At 40.7% G+C, this 23,925-nt stretch overlaps 5 protein-coding genes across 5 annotated transcripts; all 5 read left to right on the plus strand.

Annotated features, from left to right (window-relative positions):
- The first annotated feature begins 2,036 nt into the window (after nucleotides 1-2,036).
- Nucleotides 2,037-5,445, plus strand: LOC125021609 (olfactory receptor 2AT4-like). Its single transcript, XM_047607731.1, has 2 exons — nucleotides 2,037-3,003; nucleotides 5,150-5,445. Exons 1-2 carry the CDS (start codon nucleotides 2,037-2,039, stop codon nucleotides 5,443-5,445), a joined length of 1,263 nt encoding a protein of 420 aa, XP_047463687.1.
- Nucleotides 5,446-7,085: 1,640 nt separating this feature from the next.
- On the plus strand, nucleotides 7,086-8,048 carry LOC125021611 (olfactory receptor 5B2-like). Its single transcript, XM_047607733.1, has one exon. It carries the CDS (start codon nucleotides 7,086-7,088, stop codon nucleotides 8,046-8,048), a length of 963 nt encoding a protein of 320 aa, XP_047463689.1.
- Nucleotides 8,049-11,273: 3,225 nt separating this feature from the next.
- On the plus strand, nucleotides 11,274-14,460 carry LOC125021614 (olfactory receptor 2AT4-like). Its single transcript, XM_047607736.1, has 2 exons — nucleotides 11,274-12,240; nucleotides 14,225-14,460. Exons 1-2 carry the CDS (start codon nucleotides 11,274-11,276, stop codon nucleotides 14,458-14,460), a joined length of 1,203 nt encoding a protein of 400 aa, XP_047463692.1.
- Nucleotides 14,461-15,790: 1,330 nt separating this feature from the next.
- LOC125021615 (olfactory receptor 5B2-like) lies at nucleotides 15,791-16,753 on the plus strand. The gene has a single exon (XM_047607737.1). It carries the CDS (start codon nucleotides 15,791-15,793, stop codon nucleotides 16,751-16,753), a length of 963 nt encoding a protein of 320 aa, XP_047463693.1.
- Nucleotides 16,754-22,033: 5,280 nt separating this feature from the next.
- On the plus strand, nucleotides 22,034-23,008 carry LOC125021617 (olfactory receptor 2AT4-like). The gene has a single exon (XM_047607738.1). It carries the CDS (start codon nucleotides 22,034-22,036, stop codon nucleotides 23,006-23,008), a length of 975 nt encoding a protein of 324 aa, XP_047463694.1.
- The last annotated feature ends 917 nt before the right edge of the window (nucleotides 23,009-23,925 follow it).

A 23,925-nucleotide genomic window follows, 5' to 3' on the forward strand; every position in this document is an offset into this window, starting at 1 on the left:
TGTAATTGCTTCACCTTTTCTTGCGACTGTTTTGAATGTTAGTCAGTGTATATTTACTATATTTATTGACTAGTCATCTAAAAACATACACTTTGAACAGATTAGCTGCAGTTTTTGTGAGTAACAATTATTATTTTGCCAGTCCGCAAGCTCAGCAAAGAACAGGGAAATTCCCTCCGACTCCAAGGGCTGGTATTGATGGAGGCATGATCTAGTCCTCAAACCACTGCAACCGGGGAAGGGAATCAGGGACAGCCAATATCGCCAAGCCACAGCCAAGGTCATTCACTTTGTCAAGGAAGGACAAAGGTCAGAAGAAACGCAGACAAGCCGTGCTGGTGGTTTGCTCTCCATGACTGGGTGATGTCAGTTGACCTACAGAGGCAACTGAAGATTTCACCACAAATCACTCAGTCCACACTGAGACCTGACATTATCTTGTTCTCCGAGGCCACAAGACAATGATCTTGCTTGAGCGAATTGTGCCCTGGGAGGAGAAGATGGAGGAGACTCAAAAGAAAAAGAGGGAGAAATACCAGGAGCTGGTGGAGCAGTGTCAGAAGAATGGGTGGAGGACCAGGTGTATGGTGTATGGCCTACAGTATACTGGGCACAAGAGGTGCCAGCTGAAGAAGAGCCATAAGCAACAACACTGAGGCAGCTGAAACACCCTGTGTCCATGATGTGTCCAAGGTTGCACATCAGAAGATGTTTCTGTAACTGATATACTCTGGGAGCACCAGTGACAACCTGGAGTATTCTGGGTGACAACCACGAAGAGTGTGGCCGATGGTTTGAGAGACAGAGGACAACTGGAGAGACAGCAACATCGGGTGGAGACGCTTGGTCTTCCGAGAGGAAGACCCCAAAGCAAGCTCCAAAGATACCCTCAGGGACCCTAGAACGATGACACAGAACATCGGAACAATGACTATGACAGTACAGTGCGTCTGCGGCAAGAGCTGTAAGAACGAAAAGGGCTTAAGAATCCGTAAAGGCAAGATGCAATGCTTGAAAACAGTAGCGATGACAGCACATCGCACAGATGTGGTAAGACGCAGGATGAGCCAGGCCCGGATGCAAACCACAGTGCCCAGAGCCTCCTAGTGTCGTCAACACTCACCATCTGTGCTTCTTCAGCCCAACCCAGGATCCAGTGGTCCCAATCCACAAAGAGAGCTGAGTGGCAACAGTTCGATGAGTTCAATGTGAACCAGAACCTGGAAATCACAGCGAAGGGAGACATGGACCATTGACTGATAATGATGATCTCCTCAAAGTGAACGTCACAGCAGAGTGATTTGTAACTGAGATACCCAAGCCCACTTTATCGGCATGTACACCAAGCCGCAGAGTACAGAAAATCCAAAACCTCAGGGAAGAACTACAAGCAGCTAAAGAGGGAGTACAAGGCAGCAGGGGAAGTGACCCTTCGCGGGGCAGAGTACCACAATCGTGGCGATTGATATGTGTGGAGATTGAGGTTTGCTGCTCTCTCCATGTCTGAAAGGCACAACAATAATAAATAAACAGATATCTTGATCACTGAAGGCCACCAATATTTGAAAAACTCAAAAGTTTATCAAGTCTGAGGTTTGTGAAACCACATCTGACTCAACTGTCTCTCCTACTGCATGTTGCTTTGTTTTTGTTGGATTGCGTAAGATTTTAAAGAATAATTACATGTTTGTTTTGAAGACAAGAGAAGTTTATTCAGACTCTCTGTGGATCTAATAAGGCGTCTCTGCACTAGTTGGAAGGTTTATCTCATGAGATCGATAAGTAACATATATCATCCAGTGAACACAGGCCAGCACTGCAGCTGCCAGGTTCTTGATTTTTGGATGCATCATCAAACAGAGCTGCTTCGGTGTGACCAACTTATTTTCAACACATGCATTCAGGTTTGAAACTTATGTTCTGAACTGACTGAACAATGCATCTGTATTTTACAGCTTGTGTGGAGAACAATATGATATGATTATTTTTGTTCTTTGGACGGAGGACTCCTCCAACGCAGACTGTGGAGATCAACTATGTCTTTTCTCAGGACTCTTTTAAATGACTCTGTCCTCATTCGTCCTCCAGGCTTCTATATCATCGGATTTGAGACTTTTCCTTTCATCAACTTCTACTTCATATTTCTAGCTTTTGTTTATGTGATCACAGTGCTGTCCAACAGTTTGGTGATCTACATAATTGTCGTCAATCATTGTTTGCACACTTCTAAATTTATTGCAGTTGTCAACCTCGCAGTGATTGACCTAGTGCTTACTACATGCCTTATTCCCAGCATGATAAATGTATTTCTCATTAAGGATAACTTCATTCCATTTAGACTGTGTTTTGTACAAATGTTTGTGTACTACACGTTTGTATCGTTGGAGTCATATGCACTGGCTATACTTGCCTATGATCGGTTGATTGCCATACATTTCCCTTTGCGACAAAACTCAATCAACACAGTGCAGAGCATGTGTTGTATAGTTGGAGTGTCATGGGGGTTTGGTCTGGGAGTAATTGCATTTTCAACAGGTATAATGGCTCGACTGTCTTTCTGCGGGTCTGTGAGAGTTTTCAGTTATTTCTGTGACTACGCACCTGTGTTTAGACTTGCCTGTAATGATTACACGATGCAATGGTGGGCGGCATCTTTGCTTACTTTCTTGATTCTTGTAGTACCCTTTACTTTCATCCTTCTATCTTACGTCAGCATCCTGGTGGCCGTGTTCAGGATGAAAAATCTGGACAGTCGAGTGAAAGCTTTGGCCACTTGTGTTGAGCATCTGATTCTTGTTGCTGTGTTTTACTTTCCCCTCATCATCATTTTTACCATTGGCTTTTATCTGCGACTCATTGATCCAGACCAGCGTGTCCTGAGCCTGTCGTTGGCCTCTTGCCTCCCTCCCTGCATCAACCCTATTGTGTACTCTTTAAAAACCAAAGAGATTAAAATCAGAGTGCAGGCATTGTTTAGAAAAAATAATGTTGGTGTAGACCAAAGTAAGAGCAAACTTTGGACAGCTTTTAAAACGAAGGGAACGATGAGTCCCTAAAGGTTTCTGTCACAGTCATTTGTGTACTTTAACAAACAGCTACATGAAGGCAGTATGAATGTACTGTATACCAGCACTTATTCCCTACTTTTAATTGTTTTCATTTTAGCACCTGAGACTGAGATTAATTAAGATTTGATTTAGACAGTAGAAGGTTTGTTTGCTACAGTCATTACCCACCACCCGTTGGTGGCTGTACCAGATACTGGACACATTGGACTGATGAGATTTTGTTTATGTTTTCTGTTTTTTGTTGTTGTTGTTGTTGTTTTGTCTTTTTCAACTTTCAATGAGCAATTTCTTATATAGCACCTCATAAAAGTCTCACAGAAAACATTTATCTTCTTTAAGCTGGGCTAACCTTATGCAATAATAATGTACATTTTTCTCTCTCTCTGTCATGTGTCCCCATAGTTTGTCTTTTTCTTCTGTGTTTTGGGTGAACTGTGAGTAATCTTTGTTTAAAACGTTGTTATCCATGTAATCAAAAGAATCACATAAATACATACACTTCCTTTAGTTATCTCTCATGGGGAAATTCTTTCTCTGCATTTGATCCACTCATTCATTCACACAGTATACTCACAAAAATAACTTGCTCGTGGAACGTGATAGAATTATGGAAATAATTTCCACCTAAATAAAATGCTTTAATTTGGCAAGAAACTATTTAGTTGAGTGACCTAAATGTAAATGTGTTGGATCAACATGATGTACTTAAGTTTTAAGTCTTTGGAAGTGGGAGGAAGCCGGAGTACCTGGAGAAAACCCACGCGGACACAGGGAAAACATGCAAACTTCACCCAAAAAGGCCCGAGCTAGACTCAACCCTGGACCTTCTTGATGGGAGGCATCAGCACTAACCACCGAGCTGAGATTTTATATAATCCAAGCTACATCTTAGACTTAGGTTAAGGTAACAGACACCCACTTTACTTTTTTTGAGTGTACTGTGTGCACTCAGAGCAGTTTGGGGTTAGGTCCTAGCATCTCAACCATGGACACAACTTTTGACAACTTTGGACATTTCAGGTCCAAAGCAGCTTGTCTACCCACTATCACACATCTTCTTCAAGACCACTGGTATAGTGTAATGACCACACAGCAGCAGCTGCAGGCATTTGTTTCCAGTACATGATTGCATGAGCAGGTACCAACATCAAATGCAGGTGCACATACATGTGATAGAGGAGCAACAGCATAGAACACATTAAAACATACTACACATTTTCTGTTTGATAGCTGAATGGTTATGGTTGAATATCATTAACTGTTTAAGAGAAAGCACGTGCACCAGCTTAAAAGATACGGGGAACTGAACATTTGGATAATGAAAAATAAGTTTATAGCTGTACATTTTGACACTTTGGTGTATGAAACTAAATGTGTACAACTCAAATTAAAATGATTTAGTACAAAACATTAGGTTGGAGTGTAGCAAATCATAATGTAATAATGACTCATAATGTAATAACATCTCACAATGTAATAAAATCATGAGCGCATAATGTAATAACAACTTTGTGCATAAGGTATTAAGGTAATAACTTATCACATCATGAGTTACTGGTGCCGCTCATGATGTAATAACAGCTCATAATGTATTAATGGCTAATATTGTGAGAAAAGTGTCGCATTATCATAATGCATCAGTTTTATACAGTGCTTTATCAAAGACACTCAAAGTCGCTTTACATTGGATTCTTTATTCATTCTCTCACCCTGGTCCATGAAAGTTATGAACAGAACCAGTGTCAAAGGGCAGCCCTGATGGAGATCAACTCTCACCGGAACAGGTCTGACTTACAGCTAGCTACGGACAAAACTTTCATACAGGGACTGAATGGCCCTTAGCAAGGGGCCATCCACCCCATACTCCTTGAACTCCCTCAGGATGCATCTGGGGCCACAGTCATAAGCCTTCTCCAAAACTATAAAACACATGTGAACCAGTTGGGCAAACCCCTCCAGCACCGTAACGACGATAAAGAGCTGGTTCATGGTTCAATGTCTGGGACAAAATATGTATTGTTCTCGATCCGAGGTTCAAAGGTTATAAAGCCGTTCCTTCCACTGCCTGACAATTGTCCCAGCTAATGGCAGCAACTTCCTGTTCCCACAGAAAACTGTGGGGACGGTTTGCCAGAATCTTTTCGGTGCCCACCAACAGTCTCCTTCCATAGCCTCACCGAACTCCTCCCACACCAAAGTTTTTGCCTCAGCGACTGCCCTGGCTACGGTAAACATGCCTTCTGGAGACCCACAGTCCAACCATGCCCTGCAGGCCTCCTTCTTCAGCCTGACAGTTTCCCACTGCAATCAGCAACCTTACGGTCACAACTCAGTCACCTCGACAATGGCAGAGCAGAACATGGTAAATTTGGACTAAATTCCCCCACCGCCCTTGGAACGTGGTTGAAACTCTGTCAGAGGTGGGAGTTCCACCAGGCGTTCCCAGCAGACACTCGCTATTCATTTGGGCCTACCAGGTCTGCCATCTAATTCAACTCACCATCAGTTAGTGATCCTCTCTTCTTCCGAGTGTCCAGCACATATGGTCCCAGGTCAGATGATATGACTATAAAGTCGACCCTTGACCTACAACCTAGGCCATCATGGTGCCAAGAGCACAGATGAACAACCTTACGTTCAAACATGGTGTTAGTTATGGACAAAGTGTGACTCGCAAAGAAGTCCAATAACTGAACACCACTTGGGTTCAGATCAGACCTCCATTCTTCCCTCCAGGTCAAGCAGTCATTGCCCGCGTGAGCGTTTAAGTCCCCCAGCAGGACAATGGAGTCCCAAGTCAGTGAGCAGTCCAACATCTGTACTGGGGACAGCTTCCATAACCCAGGATCAGACCACCAAGAACCCCTTTGGTGCCAAACCAGGAATTTGTTGGTGAAAACAAAGTTAGTTATACTCTTGAGATGTCACAAAGGTCTTCCAGACAAGTACAACTTCCCAGTGTTCAGCAACACTTTGAATTTTGTCAATAGCGCACACTATTGTGAGTTACGGTAATACAAAAGCCACAAACTACTTTAACTGATCGTCGGTTCTGAAGGATTAAAAAAGTTAGAACTCTGTGTGCACTCGATTTTGATTGGTCAATCGCCAATATTCAGTAGGAGGAGGGGCTAATCATCGGTGACATGCCTCTGTTATTGATCACATCATTTACACATGCACAGACAGCTACTGAATAGAGAAAATGTCGACTCCAAATAATTTTCAACGCATTGCTTCGACGCCCACTTTATGCACCGCATATAGTGCATTCCCACTTATTGCGCCACTGGACCTGGTCTCCAAATTTACTAGATCCCAAACTGATTGATTATCTGTGGGATTAACCACAGAGACCCCTCCCCTCAAGCCATAGGACCCAAAGACCCCCTCGGACAGCATTATGTTGGGGCCTGAGATTTTTGATGTGGCTTACTGCACTGCCTTCTTTCAAATCAACTACAGGTGTTTTAATACACTGGTTTATCTCACAAAAGTTTTCAAACTGATGAAATAACAACTATGTCCACAAAGAGTATGAGGCTGGACTCAAGGAAGGATAATTAGATGTTTGTTTTGTGTGAAAAATAAGTTGGAAAACAGCACTATACTCTCCATGGGGGAAAAAAATCCTGTAACAGGCTACGGCTCATTACTGTATTAATCTTAGATGTTCTTCTTAATTAGAAGATTGCATATTTATCTCTGGAGATTGGGGAAGAAGGTATATGTTCTACTGTGCACGGGTTCGATGTGCAGACAGTCCATGGCTGCTGTTAAGGTCAGCGAACAACTGTCCTCATCAGGGAGGCAAACGTGTGCTGTATTCTTTGGTATGTTTTAGTATGTTACCCATGACTCTGAATATGTTTCCAGTGACTTCAATGCTTTAAATGTGTGTGGTTGTGTGAAGTAAGTGATAGTAAAATGCAGCGTGATAACCTATGTGTTGTTTTCCTCTTTTTCAGACTAAAGGCATTGTACACTCCTCCACCGAAGAGCCTGTGGAGATCGACTATGTCTACTCTCAAGACTGTTGCAAACTACTCTGTCCTCATTCACCCTCCTGGCTTCTATATTATCGGATTTGAGACTTTTTCAAACGTCAGCGTCTACATGATATTCCTGGCGTTTGTCTATGTGGTTACGCTTGTGTTCAACAGTTTACTGATGTACATAATTGCGCGTAACCAGTGCTTGCACACTCCAAAATATCTGGCCATTGTCAACCTGGCAGTAGTTGATATCCTCTTCAACACAAGCATCATTCCCAGCATGATTAAGACCTTTCTCTTTAAGGACAACTTCATCTCTTTTAACTTGTGCCTGGTTGAGATGTACTCTTACTACACTTTTGGATCCATGGAGTCGTATTCGCTCGCTATCCTTGCCTATGACCGCTTGATTGTGATATGTTTACCTCTGCATCAAAACTTATTCAACACACTGACAATAATGTCTAGTATTATTGGAATCACGTGGGTTTACAGTGCAGGAAGAATGGCATACAACGTAGCAATGATAGCGGAGCTGTCCTATTGTAATTCTGTGAGGGTGATGAGTTATTTCTGTGATTATGCACCTGTGTTTAGACTCGCCTGTGATGACAACTCTGCGCAGTGGGCCATAGCTTCAACTTCTAGTTTGGTGAACCTCTTACTCCCCTTTACTTTCATCCTTCTGTCTTACAGCACCATCCTGGTGACTGTGTTCAGGATGAAATCAGTGACCAACAGGATGAAAGCTCTTGGAACTTGTGTTGAGCACTTCATTCTTGTTGGTATATTTTACATTCCCATATTCTCTATCTTCCTCTATGGGCTTTATTTTGGAGCCATGGATCCAGACGTGCGTGTGCTGAGCCTGTCGCTAGCATCTTGCCTCCCACCTTGCATCAATCCTATTTTGTATTCTCTAAAAACCAAAGAGATTAAAACAAGAGCTGTGGCACTAGTCCGTAGGATGAAAACAAGCCCTTGATATCTTTATTTTCCATTGAAAAGTATCTCAGGAAACTGTTAAGATTGTGTTGTTTGTGTGTGTAACTGAGACATAAATTTCTTAAAACAGTCACATTGTGGGCCTTAATGCCAGATCTCAGGCAGATAAAGGTTACGGTTATGGTAAGCCTCCACAAAAATAAATGAAATGATGTAATGTTATTGCAAATCATGGTAACACATCTGGTTATATTATACTCTTCTCAGACTGTGAAGGATAAAAAGCAAACAATGATTTGTCTCATTAATCCACATTTTAAAATGGTAGTCTGGAGACACTCGGAATAAATGTTAGCTTCAGACAAACATTTACCCTGCATTATAATTGTTTTTTATCCCTAATAGGTGCAACTGAGATTAATTAGTCTGAAGTTTGTACAGTAAAAGGTTTGTTGACTGAAATACACTTGTGGTAGCAGCACAAATTGGGCTCATTGGAATCATTTTGTTTTGACTCACTATGGTTCGTAATAACTTTTCAAATTGTCAGTGACTGTGCCCCAGTGTTTAAAGTAGCAGTGCAGTGGTGTACAGCTTCTTCACTTACTTTCAGGCTCCTTGAAGCTTCCTTTACTTCAATGTATTATTCTTGTGTCATTGACCATGACATATTATATCTGCATAAACCTTGTTGTTTATTCACTGAAAAGTAAAGACAAACAAATGAGAAATCTTGCACTGATAATAAAAATAAGAGAGAAATTATTTGTTTTAAACAGTCCCTTTCTTTTTGTCTAACATGGTTGGAAGTTAAGCTTTTTTATTAATTGTATTCTGGCATGATTTATGTGTGATTTATGTGATGAGATGTGAGTCATTTCTCTAGAAATTTCTCTAGAAATCCAACAAGCTTATCTAGCCCTATGACGCATTGTGGTCACTGCAGTGGACAGCTATTTAAAAGACATTTTTTCCTAAATTGGTTTCATTGTAAGTACATTTTCTCTTAGTCCATCACGTCATCCAGACAGCCAAGGTTGTTGACCACTGATGGTATATCCTCTAAATCCCTCCATTCCAAAAGAATTCTGGAGGTAAAAATTTCAGATAAATAGTATATTGCATTAAAACATGTTTATGACATCATGCATCACCAAGTATATTTTCAACACAGTTCATGTAATTGCTTCACCTTTTCTTGCAACTGTTGAATTTTAATCAGTGTATATTTACTATATTTATTGACTAGTCATCTAAAAACATACACTTTGAACAGATTAACTGTAGTTTTTGTGAGTAACAATTATTAATTTGCCATATTTTGTAGTCCGCAAGCTCAGCAAAGAACAGGGAAATTCCCTCCGACTCCAAGGGCTGGTATTGATGTAGGCATGATCAAGTCCTCAATCCACTGCAGAGGCAATCGGGGAAGGGAATCAGGGACAGCCAATATCGCCAAGCCACAGCCAAGGTCATTCACTTTGTCAAGGAAGGACAAAGGCCAGAAGAAACGCAGACAAGCCGTGCTGGTGGTTTGCTCTCCATGACTGGGTGATGTCAGTTGACCTACAGAGGCAACTGAAGATTTCACCACAAATCACTCAGTCCACACTGAGACCTAACATTATCTTGGTCTCCGAGGCCACAAGACAACGTTCTTGCTTGAGCAAATTGTGCCCTGGGAGGAGAGGATGGAGGAGACTCAAAAGAGAAAGAGGGAGAAATACCAGGAGCTGGTGGAGCAGTGTCAGAAGAATGGGTGGAGGACCAGGTGTATGGTGTATGGCCTACGGTATACTGGGCACAAGAGGTGCCAGCTGAAGAAGAGCCATAAGCAACAACACTGAGGCAGCTGAAACACCCTGTGTCCATGATGTGTCCAAGGTTGCACATCAGAAGATGTTTCTGTAACTGATATACTCTGGGAGCACCAGTGACAACCTGGAGTATTCTGGGTGACAACCACGAAGAGTGTGGTGACAGCTTGAGAGACAGAGGACAGCTGGAGAAACAGCAACATCGGGTGGAGACGGTTGGTCTTCCGAGAGGAAGACCCCAAAGCAATCTCCAAAGATACCCTCAGGGACCCAAGAACGATGACACAGAACATCAGAACAATGACTATGACAGTACAGTGCATCTGCGGCAAGAGCTGTAAGAACGAAAAGGGCTTAAGAATCCGTCAAGGCAAGATGCAATGCTTGAAAGCAGTAGCGATGACAGCACATCACACAGATGTGGTAAGACGCAGGATGAGCCAGGCCCGGATGCAAACCACAGTGCCCAGAGCCTCCTAGTGTCGTCAACACTCACCATCTGTGCTTCTTCAGCCCAACCCAGGATCCAGTGGTCCCAATCCACAAAGAGAGCTGAGTGGCAACAGTTCGATGAGTTCAATGTAAACCAGAACCTGGAAATTACAGCGAAGGGAGACATGGACCATTGACTGATAACGATGACCTCCTCAAAGTGAACGTCACAGCAGAGTGATTTGTAACTGAGATACCCAAGCCCACTTCATCGGCATGTACACCAAGCCACAGAGTACAGAAAATCCAAAAGCTCAGGGAAGAACTCCAGCAGCTAAAGAGGGAGTACAAGGCAGCAGGGGAAGTGGAGAGAGCTGACCTAGAAGACCTGAGAGCAATCCTGAGGAAGCAACTCTTGACCCTTCGTGGGGCAGAGTACCACAATCGTGGCGATTAATATGTGTGGAGATTGAGGTTTGCTGCTCTCTCCATGTCTGAAAGGCACAACAATGCTTAATATAAATACTGAAACTATCTTTGCAGTTTCACGATCACTGAAGGCCACCAATATTTGAAAAACTCAAAAGTTTATCAAGTCTGAGGTTTGTGAAACCACATCTGACTCAACTGTCTCTCCTACTGCATGTTGCTTTGTTTTTGTTGGATTGCATAAGATTCTAAAGAATAATTACATGTTTGTTTTGAAGACAAGAGAAGTTTATTCAGACTCTCTGTGGATCTAATAAGGCGTAAGGTTTATCTCATGAGATCAACAAGTAACGTATATCATCCAGTGAACACAGGCCAGCCCTGCAGCCGTCAGGTTGCTGATTTTTGGATGTATCGTCAAACAGAGCTGCTTCGGTGTGACCCACTCATTTTCAACACATGCATTCATGTTTGAAATGTATGTGCTGAACTGACATGAACAATGCATCTGTATTTTACAGCTTGTGTGGAGAACAATATTATATGATTATTTTTGTTCTTTGGACGGAGGACTGTGGAGATCAACTATGTCTTTTTTCAGGACTCTTTTAAATGACTCTGTCCTCATTCGTCCTCCAGGCTTCTATATCATCGGATTTGAGACTTTTCCTTTCATCAGCGTCTACTTCATATTTCTAGCTTTTGTTTATGTGATCACAGTGCTGTCCAACAGTTTGGTGATCTACATAATTGTCGTCAATCATTGTTTGCACACTTCTAAATTTATTGCAGTTGTCAACCTCGCAGTGATTGACCTAGTGCTTACTACATGCCTTATTCCCAGCATGATAAATGTATTTCTCATTAAGGATAACTTCATTCCATTTAGACTGTGTTTTGTACAAATGTTTGTGTACTACACGTTTGTATCGTTGGAGTCATATGCACTGGCTATACTTGCCTATGATCGGTTGGTTGCAATACATTTCCCTTTGCGACAAAACTCAATCAACACAGTGCAGAGCATGTGTTGTATTGTCGGTGTGACCTGGTGGTTTGCATTTGCAGTGACTGCATTTTCAACAGGGATAATGGCACGATTGTCTTTCTGCGGGTCTGTGAGAGTGTTCAGTTATTTCTGTGACTACGCACCTGTGTTTAGACTCGCCTGTAATGATTACACAATGCAATGGTGGGCGGCGTCTGTGCTTACTATCTTGATTCTTGTAGTACCCTTTACTTTCATCCTTCTATCTTATGTCAGCATCCTGGTGGCCGTGTTCAGGATGAAAAATTTGGACAGTCGAGTGAAAGCTTTGGCCACTTGTGTTGAGCATCTGATTCTTGTTGCTGTGTTTTACTTTCCCCTCATCATCATTTTTACTATTGGCTTTTATCTGCGACTCATTGATCCAGACCGGCGTGTCCTGAGCCTGTCGTTGGCCTCTTGCCTCCCACCCTGCATCAACCCTATTGTCTATTCTTTAAAAACCAAAGAGATTAAAATCAGAATGCAGGCATTGTTTAGAAAAAATAATGTTGGTGTAGACCAAAGTAAGAGCAAACTTTGGACAGCTTTTAAAACGAAGGGAACGATGAGTCCCTAAAGGTTTCTGTCACAGCCATTTGTGTACTTTAACAAACAGCTACATGAAGGCAGTATGAATGTACTGTATACCAGCACTTATTCCCTACTTTTAATTTTTTTCATTTTAGCACCTGAGACCGAGATTAATTAAGGTTTGGTTTAGACAGTAAAAGGTTTGTTTGCTAAAGTCATTACCCACCACCTGTTGGTGGCTGTACCAGATACTGGACACATTGGACTGATGATATTTTGTTTATGTTTTCTGTTGTTGTTTTTTGTTTGTTTGTTTGTTTGTTTTTTTCAACTTTCAATGAGCAATTTCTTATATAGCACCTCATAAAAGTCTCACAGAAAACATTTATCTTCTTTAAGCTGGGCTAACCTTATGCAAAAATAATGTACAGTTTTTTCTCTCTCTGTCATGTGTCCCCATAGTTTGTCTTTTTCTTCTGTGTTTTGGATGAACTGTGAGTAGTTTTTGTTTAAAACGTTGTTATCCATGTAATCAAAAGAATCACATAAATACATACACTTCCTTTAGTTATCTCTCATGGGGAAATTCTTTCTTTGCATTTGACCCACTCATTCATTCACACAGTATACTCAAAAAAATAACTTGCTCGCGGAACGCAATAAAATTATGGAAATAATTTCCACCTAAATAAAATGCTTTAATTTGGCAAGAAACTATTTAGTTGAGTGACCTAAACATAAATATGTTGGATCAACATGATGTACTTGCATTATTGTTACTTAATTACTGGGATTATGTCCAACTAGATTTGTTAGGGTAAATGTAACATACTAACATAATTTTGTTGTTAGTTACTTAATATAATAGAGTATTTGCCACTGTGTCCTCATTGTGCCTTTTCCTGACTTCTAAAAGCAAGGTCTCTGCTTTTGCAGAATCTGCAAATTCACCATTCATTTTAGTCTTTAAATGAAATTGTATTGGATTGTGTGTGATAGAGGACCAACAACATAGAACAAGTTAACACATACTACACATTTTGTGCTTGATAGCTGAATGGTTATGGTTGAATATCATTAACTGTTTAAGAGAAAGCATGTGCACCAGCTTAGAAGATATGGGGAACTGAACATTTGGATAATGAAAAATAAGTTTATAGCTGTACATTTTGACACTTTGGTGTATGAAACTAAATGTGTACAACTCAACTTAAAATGATTTAGTACAAAACATTAGGTTGGAGTGTAGCAAATCATAATGTAATAACATCTCACAATGTAATAAAATCATGAGCGCATAACGTAATAACGGCTTTGCGCATAATGTATTAATGTAATAACTTATCACATCATGAGTTACTGGTGCCGCTCATGATGTAATAACAGCTCATAATGTATTAATGGCTAATATTGTGAGAAAAGTGTCGCATTATCATAATGCATCAGTTTTATACAGTGCTTTATCAAAGACACTCAAAGTCGCTTTACATTGGATTCTTTATTCATTCTCTCACCCTGGTCCATGAAGGTTATGAACAGAACCAGTGTCAAAGGGCAGCCCTGGTGGAGATCAACTCTCACCGGAACAGGTCTGACTTACAGCTAGCTACGAACAAAACTTTCATACAGGGACTGAATGGCCCTTAGCAAGGGGCCATCCACCCCATACTCCTTGAACTCCCTCAGGATGCATCTGGGGCCACAGTCATAAGCCTTCTCCAAAACTATAAAACACATGTGAACCAGTTGGGCAAACCCCCCCCAGCACCCTAACGACGATAAAGAGCTGGTTCATGGTTCAATGTCTGGGACAAAATATGTATTGTTCTCGATCCGAGGTTCAAAGGGTATAAAGCCATTCCTTCCACTGCCTGACAATTTCCCCAGTTAATGGCAGCAGCTCCCTGTCCCCACAGAAAACTGTGGGGACGGTTTGCCAGAATCTTTTCAGTGCCCACCAATAGTCTCCTTCCAAAGCCTCACCAAACTCCTCCCACACCAAAGTTTTTGCCTTAGCGACTGCCCTGGCTACGGTAAACATGCCTTCTGGAGACCCACAGACCAACCATGCCCTGCAGGCCTCCTTCTTCAGCCTGACAGTTTCCCACTGCAACCAGCAACCTTACGGTCACAACTCAGCCACCTCGACAATGGCAGAGCAGAACGTGGTAAATTTGGACTCAATTCCCCCACCGCCCTTGGAACGTGGTTGAAACTCTGTCAGAGGTGGGAGTTCCACCAGGCGTTCCCAGCAGACCCTCACTATTCATTTGGGCCTACCAGGTCTGCCATCTAATTCAACTCACCATCAGTTAGTGATCCTCTCTTCTTCCGAGTGTCCAGCACATATGGTCCCAAGTCAGATGATATGATTATAAAGTGTGACTCGCAAAGAAGTCCAATAACTGAACACCACTTGGGTTCAGATCAGACCTCCGTTCTTCCCTCCAGGTCAAGCAGTCATTGCCCGCGTGAGCGTTTAAGTCCCCCAGCAGGACAATGGAGTCCCAAGTCAGGGAGCAGTCCAACATCTGTACTGGGGACAGCTTCCATAACCCAGGATCAGACCACCAAGAACCCCTTTGGTGCAAAACCAGGAATTTGTTGGTAAAAACAAAGTTAGTTATACTCTTGAGATGTCACAAAAGTCTTCCAAACAAAGCTCTGTTATTGATCAAATCATTTACACGTGCACAGACAGCTTCTGAATAGAAAAAATGTCGACTCCAAATAATTTTCAACGCATTGCTTCGACGCCCACTTCATGCACCGCATATAGTGCATTCCCACTTATTGCGCCACTGGACCTGGTCTCCAAATTTACTAGATCCCAAACTGATTGATTATCTGTGGGATGATCCACAGAGACCTCTCCCCTCAAGCCATAGGACCCAAAGACCCCCTCGGACAACATTATGTTGGGGCCTGAGATTTTTGATGTAGCTTACTGCACTGCCTTCTTTCACTCATCAACTACAGGTGTTTTAATACACTGGTTAATCTCACAAAAAAAAAACAAGTTTTCAAACTAATGAAATAACAACTATGTCTACAAAGAGTATGAGGCTGGACTCAAGGAAGGATAATTAGATGTTTGTTTTGTGTGAAAAATAAGTTGGAAAACAGCACTATACTCTCCATGGAGGGAAAGAAATCCTGCAACAGGCTACAGCTCATTACTGTATTAATCTTAGATGTTCTTCTTAATTAGAAGATTGCATATTTATCTCTGGAGATTGGGGAAGAAAGTATATGTTCTACTGTGCACGGGTTCGATGTGCAGACAGTCCATGGCTGCTGTTAAGGTCAGCGAACAACTGACATCATCAGGGAGGCAAACGTTTGCTGTATTCTTTGGTATGTTTTAGTATGTTACCCATGACTCTGAATATGTTTTCAGTGACTTCAATGCTTTAAATGTGTGTGGTTGTGTGAAGTAAGTGATAGTAAAATGCAGCGTGATAACCAAGTGTATGTGTTGTTTTCCTCTTTTTCAGACTAAAGGCATTGTACACTCCACCGAAGAGCCTGTGGAGATCGACTATGTCTACTCTCAAGACTGTTGCAAACAGCTCTGTCCTCATTCACCCTCCTGGCTTCTATATTATCGGATTTGAGACTTTTTCAAACGTCAGCGTCTACATGATATTCCTGGCGTTTGTCTATGTGGTTACGCTTGTGTTCAACAGTTTACTGATGTACATAATTGCGCGTAACCAGTGCTTGCACACTCCGAAATATCTGGCCATTGTCAACCTGGCAGTAGTTGACATCCTCTTAAACACAAGCATCATTCCCAGCATGATTAAGACCTTTCTCTTTAAGGACAACTTCATCTCTTTCAACTTGTGCCTGGTTCAGATGTATTCCTACTACACTCTTGCGGCCATGGAGTCGTATTCGCTCGCTATCCTTGCCTATGACCGCTTGATTGTGATATGTTTACCTCTGCATCAGAACTTATTCAACACATTGACAATAATGTCTAGTATTGTTGGAATCACGTGGGTTTACAGTGCAGGAAGAATGGCATACAACGTAGCAATGATAGCGGAGCTGTCCTATTGTAATTCTGTGAGGGTGATGAGTTATTTCTGTGACTATGCACCTGTGTTTAGACTCGCCTGTGATGACAACTCTGCGCAGTGGGCCATAGCTTCAACTTCTAGTTTGGTGAACCTCTTACTCCCCTTTACTTTCATCCTTCTGTCTTACAGCACCATTCTGGTGACTGTGTTCAGGATGAAATCAGTGACCAACAGGGTGAAAGCTCTTGGAACTTGCGTTGAGCACGTTGTTCTTGTTGGTATATTTTACATTCCTTTATTAAGTATCTTCCTCTATGGGCTTTATTTTGGAGCCATGGATCCAGACGTGCGTGTGCTGAGCCTGTCGCTGGCATCTTGCCTCCCACCTTGCATCAATCCTATTTTGTATTCTCTAAAAACCAAAGAGATTAAAACAAGAGTTGTGGCACTAGTCCGTAGGATGAAAACAAGCCCTTGATATCTTTATTTTCCATTGAAAAGTATCTCAGGAAACTGTTAAGATTGTGTGTTTGTGTGTGTAACTGAAACATAAATTTCTTAAAATAGTCACATTGTGGGCCTTAATGCCAGGTCTCAGGCAGATAAAGGTTACGGTTATGGTAAGCCTCCACAAAAATGAATGAAATGATGTAATGTTATTGCAAATCATGGTAACACATCTGGTTATATTATACTCTTCTCAGACTGTGAAGGATAAAAAGCAAACAATGATTTGTCTCATTAATCCACATTTTAAAATGGTAGTCTGGAGACACTCTGATAGCTGCAGATAAACACTGAATCTTCACGCCACACCCGTTTAGCCCACACTATAATTGTTTTTGTCGCTAATAGGCGCAACTGAGATTAATTAGACTGAAGTTTGTACAGTAAAAGGTTTGTTGACTGAAATACAGTTGTGGTAGCAGCACAAATTGGGCTCATTGGAATCATTTTGTCTTGACTCATTATGGCTTATAATAACTTTTCAGATTCTCTTAAGCTATTACTATGCACCAGTGTTTAAAGTAGCAATGCAGTCGTACACGGCCCTTTTCACTTACTTTCATCCTCTTTGTAGTTTCCTTTACTTCGATGTATTATCCTTGTGTCATTAACTGAAACGTGATGTCTGCAAAAATCTTGTTCTTTATTCATTGAAAAGCAAAGAGACAGAAATGATAACTATTGCACTGATAAAAGTAAGAGAGAAATTATATATTTGAAATAGTCATTTTTGTTTTGTCTAACATGGTTGGAAGTTAGGTTTTTTATTAATTGTGTCCTGGCATGATTTATGTGTGAAATAGCTGGTCTGCATAATAAACAATATAGGCTAACTATACAATCACCTATTTCTTTCTTCTGGTTTATTCACCAGGAGTCCAATTCTGAGTGAAACATATACAATATACAGGCCATTGGTGTTATCTCAGATTTTATAGCCTATATTTGTTTGAGAGAGAAATCCAGCAAGCCTCTCTAGCACACACACACGCACACACACATATGACTAATATTATCTTATTTTAGAAAATTTATTTCAGATAAGTAGTATATTACGATAAACCATATTCATGACGTCACGCATCACCATTTCTTGTGGATGTATGTGTTATGTATATGTACTATATTTATTGGCTATTCATCTAAAAATATACACTTTTGAACAGATTAGCTGTTTGTCTGAGTAACAATCCCTGTGAAACTGTGAAAATGTATTAAAATATTTTGTTAAACATAAAAACAAATAAGTGGATTTATATTGACTGCTTAGGTGCATGCAGCTCACTGGAATGGACGTGTCTGTAATTCTCTGGGGGGAAAAAAAACTCTCAAACTCTAAAGAACAAAACCTTGATTCAGGCTTTCGTAATTCATGCATCAAAATGCCTCAGTCTTCATTGGGGAGTGCGTATTGAATATTTATCAATATATTCTATACTGTATACCTAATTAAACCGTAAACAAAATCATTCTTAACTCGTGGTAGTGAATTATTAGCGTTGTCATTACATTCTTTAATAGGTAGCGGAACTAACGTCTGCATCGACGGAACTGTTTTACGGTGACACGCTCGTCCTTCGCTCAAATGTGTCCGCCGCCTGTAGTCTGTGCGGTCGGTTACGAAAAGGCACGTAGGTTGTGAAGACTGAGTTTCAGTGCCTCGACGGAGATAATTCACAAACCAAACACAACAAGCAGGTAAGATGAAAAATGATGATAAATGAGAGAATAAAGTCAAACGCTCTGTTAATATTGTCTCAGTCTGGATCAAGATAAACGGGACTAAGATTAGATAACGTGTAAAAACAAAAGCACCATAGTATATTGTAAAGTTAGTTCAGCTAAAAGACCATGGTAGGACAGTGACACTTATAAACATTAACGTTGCTGTACTAATAAAACAGAGATACACGTGAATGAGCCTTGGAAGGTCTGCCAGGTGTACACAAAGTGGAGTTAAAACTGCCAGATGTTAAATATCTCACTGTGAAAGATCCACTCATTGAAAGTGCAACATTTATATATTTTCACGTTCAGTTTTCATTATTATTGATCTGGAAGTATGTAGGCACTTATATTAGAGAAAAGGCCATGGTGGAACTCATTTGCTCACATTTCATCATAATATTTAATAAGATTGTTTGTTGTATTAGTATATGTTAGTATATATCAATTAACTACATACAGTTATATGAGTACCAGAATGGAAATACTCTTCAGCAGTGGTGATTTTGCCTTGGAAATTCTGGTGAGGCCATGCCGGAAAATTTTATAATACAATCCAGAAATATCACAATCAATACCCTCACAATAAAAACACAGTAGCAAGTGAGAGAGGGGACCACAGCTCCTGACAACAAAGAGGTGACGACAAAATTGCACCTGACAAATGTAGCTGAATAATGCCATCACACAAACAATCTGACGATATTGACATATCAGTAGCACCACCAAACAGCAGTGTTCAAGATCTCACTAGATCAAATACTCAAGATGGAAACTATAATGTGACGACAATAAAAACTCAACGCACCACTCATGGCGTAAACGGCACACACCCAATACACAGCAATCAATACACAAATTCACCACACATATAAACCACAGCCAAACAGCCATTTCAGCTCCACAGCTACCCATTACGCAAATTACATTATAATTCAAACAATATGTAAGCTACATTATCAATTCTGTTTAGATTAAAAACAAACTACTTACCAAGCGCCTTTTTGATGAGCTCCTGGTTAAGTTTTCTCTTAAACTACTCCTGGTTGAATTACCTAATATTGTCTTTTTCTTCTTGAGAAATGATTAAATCCTCTGATCGATGTGGTCCCAAACCTTTTTTCTCCAGCTTCTGCTAAAGTGGTAAAGTCAATGAGTCATGAGTCAATCAGTCAATGAGAATCCTCTGGGGACCTGTACTTCAGGCCCCACTGCCCAAACTGAAGTGTGCACTGTACATGCGTATGCCATCTCAACTCCCCACCAAGCGGAAACAGAGACGCTGCATCAGGCACAACGAACTATACACACACAACCTCACTATAAAAATTGTCTACAGAGGAACTTGCGTTCATCAAATGTGGACATTTCATTGGGGACAAAGTTGATTACAAAACCACATTTTTGAAACAAGAAAATGTATAAAAGCTGATAATCCTTGTCTGCACAGCAGCACCCTCTAGAGGGGCCGTGCAATGCAAAGACGCCACTGCTCTTCAGATATGTCACTGCTGACTTATAACAACAACTATATTATCACTTGATCATTAATTTCAGCCTGTGTTTCTCTCAGCAGACTGATTCATAGCAGTGTATTGAAACAAGATGGCATCCCCTTCACCCCATGATCGCAGCCGGAAGGACGATGAGGACGACCCCGTTGACCAGATGATAAACCGCACGGGTTGTGCTGAGCTACACTATGCTGTGCAGGAGTGCATGGCTGAGCACCAGGACTGGCGAGCGTGCCAGAGACAGGTCCAGACTTTCAAAGACTGCATGATGAATTTCCAAAACGCTCGGAAAGAACAGCTCAGGAAGCAGCAGCTATCATCCAAAGAGTCTGCGCCCAGCTGAAATCACAAAACCACCCACACGCAGTGAGATGTGTTCAGGACTGGACTGGCACTCTCAACTTGAAAAGACTATGTCTTAATTTTAGCAGTTGTAATGATAATGAGGTGTGAGCCACAACATTAAATCCTGATGTGAACTTTCAAGTGTTTGGTTAAGGAGTGATTGGGTTGTTGTGTCAGCTGCAAACTTTAAGTAAAGAAAAACACTGGAGGTAATTTATTAAAGAACGTGTTATTATGTGATTTGTCCATCAGAAATAACTGGGAAGTTTCACATTCAACAATAAAATGCTGCAGCTGATTTGTATGTTGGTCTCTACTGTATTCTTTTCAAAACAACCAGAAAGGACTTTTTTTTTCTCTTTTGTATCTTATACATCTTTGACCAAAACAGGAAACATATCTCAGGAATATTAGTTTGTTTCTGGTTTTATGAAGGGTACATGTTGTCTGGGAAACATACAAATAACTTATTAGTTATAACAATGTTTCTGTCTTTCACTATTAAAATGAGAAAGGTGGTGCAAAAGCTGAAAGCACTACTATGAACATACAGCACATACACTGATGCTGCAAAGAGCATTTCCTTCAAAGCATTTTTAGAAACAAAAAAACAAAACAAAGACATATGAAGACATTTCACCAGTCATCCAAGTAGCTTCTTTGGTTCTCAATGATTGATGATACAACCGTAGGCTATAAATGAAATATGACAATTATAAGATTATAAGACTTAAAAAGCTAAACAATACTTAACTCAGTAGACTCCCGACATTAAAGTGGAGTCTTTGCAGCAAATCACAGGTCTGAAGAGAGTTTAACTTTTAAATGTTAAAAAAGAGACATAATAAGCCAGTCTGATGTCTGTATCTGGCCAGCTCTGATAATGACTAGAAACCGGGCCTATTAGAATCACAATGAATTAACCTTTATGAAGGACAATGGTGTTTGCTCACATTGTTCAAACATCACATTGATCAATTCCTACTCTCTCTGCTCTAACAACACGGCCCATTACAAACACAGAAAGTTTTCATCGACCTGACATTACACTGTGTTGTTGTGTGCGTTAGCCGAGTGCTTGTGTGGAGAATGAGGTTTGATACTCTCTCCATGTCTGAAAGGCACAACAATACTTAATATAAATACTAAATAAACAGATATCTTTGCAGTTCCACAATCACTGACCACTAATCTTGGGAAGGCCCCCAATATTTGAAAATCTCCAAAGTTTACCGCTCAACTGTGTCTCCTACTGCATATTGCTTTGTTTTTGTTGGATTTCACAAGACTCAAAAGAATAATTTCATGTTTGTTTTGAAGACAAGAGAAGTTTATTCAGAGTAAAGTTTAATCAGACTCTCTGTGGATCTAATAAAGAGTCTCCACCAATTGGAAGGTTTATCTCATGAGATCGATAAGTACCATATATCATCCAGTGAACACAGGCCAGCCCTGCAGCTGCCAGGTTCTTGATTTTTGGATGCGTCATCAAACAGAGCTGCTTCGGTGTGACCCACTCATTTTCAAAGCACGCATTTTAATTTTATGCGCTGAACTGACATGAATATTGCACCTGCACTGTACAACTTCTGTGGGGAACAATATGATATGATTATTTTTGTTCTTTGGACGGAGGACTCCTCCAACACAGACTGTGGAGATCAACTATGTCTTTTTTCAGGACTCTTTTAAATGACTCTGTCCTCATTCATCCTCCAGGCTTCTATATCATCGGATTTGAGACTTTTCCTTTCATCAGCGTCTACTTCATATTTCTAGCTTTTGTTTATGTGATCACAGTGCTGTCCAACAGTTTGGTGATCTACATAATTGTCGTCAATCATTGTTTGCACACTTCTAAATTTATTGCAGTTGTCAACCTCGCAGTGATTGACCTAGTGCTTACTACATGCCTTATTCCCAGCATGATAAATGTATTTCTCATTAAGGATAACTTCATTCCATTTAAATTGTGTTTTCTACAAATGTTTGTGTACTACACATTTGCATCGTTGGAGTCATATGCACTGGCTATACTTGCCTATGATCGGTTGATTGCAATACATTTCCCTTTGCGTCAAAACTCAATCAACACAAAGTGGAGGATGTGTTGTATTGTCGGTGTGACCTGGTGGTTTGCATTTGCAGTGACTGCGTTTTCAACAGGGATAATGGCACGATTGTCTTTCTGCAGGTCTGTGAGAGTTTTCAGTTATTTCTGTGACTATGCACCTGTGTTTAGACTCGCCTGTAATGATTACACAATGCAATGGTGGGTGTCGTCTTTGTCTGCTATTCTGCTTCTTGTACTGCCCTTTACTTTCATCCTTCTATCTTATGTCAGCATCCTGGTGGCCGTGTTCAGGATGAAAAATTTGGACAGTCGAGTGAAAGCTTTGGCCACTTGTGTTGAGCATCTGATTCTTGTTGCTGTATTTTACATTCCCCTCCTCATCATTTTTACTATTGGCTTTTATCTGCGGCTCATTGATCCAGACCGGCGTGTCCTGAGCCTGTCGTTGGCCTCTTGCCTCCCACCCTGCATCAACCCTATTGTCTATTCTTTAAAAACCAAAGAGATTAAAGTCAGAGCGCAGGCACTGATTAGAAAAAATAATGTTGGTCAACAAAATCTCAAGTAATTCTCGGAGTATGTATATGTATAGAGCCTGAAATATGTGTTACCAGTTTACTTTAACCATTAGAGTGCCAGAGTCGAGGCAGCTAAGAACTGTCTGTAATCTGCGCAATATCTGGGGAATAACTGAATGTGGGTGAATCTTAGGTTGTGACTGTGTGACTGTGCAATTAAGAGATCCTCATTTACGAGATATAACCATGGACTCACTTTTCTGATTCTGGTCTTGGATGGTTTCTATTAGATTCATTTTCCATGATGGACTGCCGTGCTGAGCGTTCGAGTGCTTTGTGTTTGTTGTGACTTTTAAATATACATATATGCTGTGAATTTTAAATATACATTCAGAAATGCAAATAACTTATACTTCACAATTCCAGCTAACTGTTTATCCTGTGAAATTCAACACCTTCAACTTCTTCAAATATGCCAAACATATTCAACACTGTGCCAAGAGTCACAGGAGTTGAGAACTGTCAAGAGTGTGGCTAATGTTTTTTTCTCTTAATGCCTCTGGAAAATCTGAATGCTTTGAATAAACAGACACCTTCACTCTCATTTGTTTTCCATCTCACTTTTACCCTTTATTGGTCGAGGGTGCACATGGGTAAAGGATGGTTTGTTAAATTCAAGGTCATTAACAAAAATTCTCTGGTGAGTTCACAACAAATTAGGTCCTTAAGAACCATTTTTGTTTTGGTTTTCCGTGTCATGTTTAATGCTAAATACATCTTCAGGGAACATTTAGCAACAGACAAGTCTTTGTTTTGCACTAATTACTTGCACTGCATACTTGGTAAAGTAACAGGTCAAAACAAATTTGTAAAAGTCATGAATGTGTTGGAAAAGAACGCGGGTATTCTTCTACATAATAGAGTGAATGTGTGAATATGTGAATTTCTCATTGAGATGAATGAAGTA

This window comes from Mugil cephalus, chromosome 15 (assembly GCF_022458985.1).
Source record: "Mugil cephalus isolate CIBA_MC_2020 chromosome 15, CIBA_Mcephalus_1.1, whole genome shotgun sequence".
Taxonomy (NCBI): Eukaryota; Metazoa; Chordata; class Actinopteri; order Mugiliformes; family Mugilidae; genus Mugil; species Mugil cephalus.

Excerpts from the sequence above, each read along its gene's own strand:
- LOC125021615 (XM_047607737.1), top strand. The coding sequence starts at position 15,791 with ATGTCTACTCTCAAGACTGTTGCAAACAGCTCTGTCCTCATTCACCCT.
- LOC125021614 (XM_047607736.1), top strand. The coding sequence starts at position 11,274 with ATGTCTTTTTTCAGGACTCTTTTAAATGACTCTGTCCTCATTCGTCCT. Across the intron at positions 12,241-14,224 it reads TAATGTTGGTGTAGACCAAA|CCTCACCAAACTCCTCCCAC; the intron begins GTAAGAGCAAAC and ends CTCCTTCCAAAG.
- LOC125021617 (XM_047607738.1), top strand. The coding sequence starts at position 22,034 with ATGTCTTTTTTCAGGACTCTTTTAAATGACTCTGTCCTCATTCATCCT.
- LOC125021611 (XM_047607733.1), top strand. The coding sequence starts at position 7,086 with ATGTCTACTCTCAAGACTGTTGCAAACTACTCTGTCCTCATTCACCCT.
- LOC125021609 (XM_047607731.1), top strand. The coding sequence starts at position 2,037 with ATGTCTTTTCTCAGGACTCTTTTAAATGACTCTGTCCTCATTCGTCCT. Across the intron at positions 3,004-5,149 it reads TAATGTTGGTGTAGACCAAA|CTAATGGCAGCAACTTCCTG; the intron begins GTAAGAGCAAAC and ends CAATTGTCCCAG.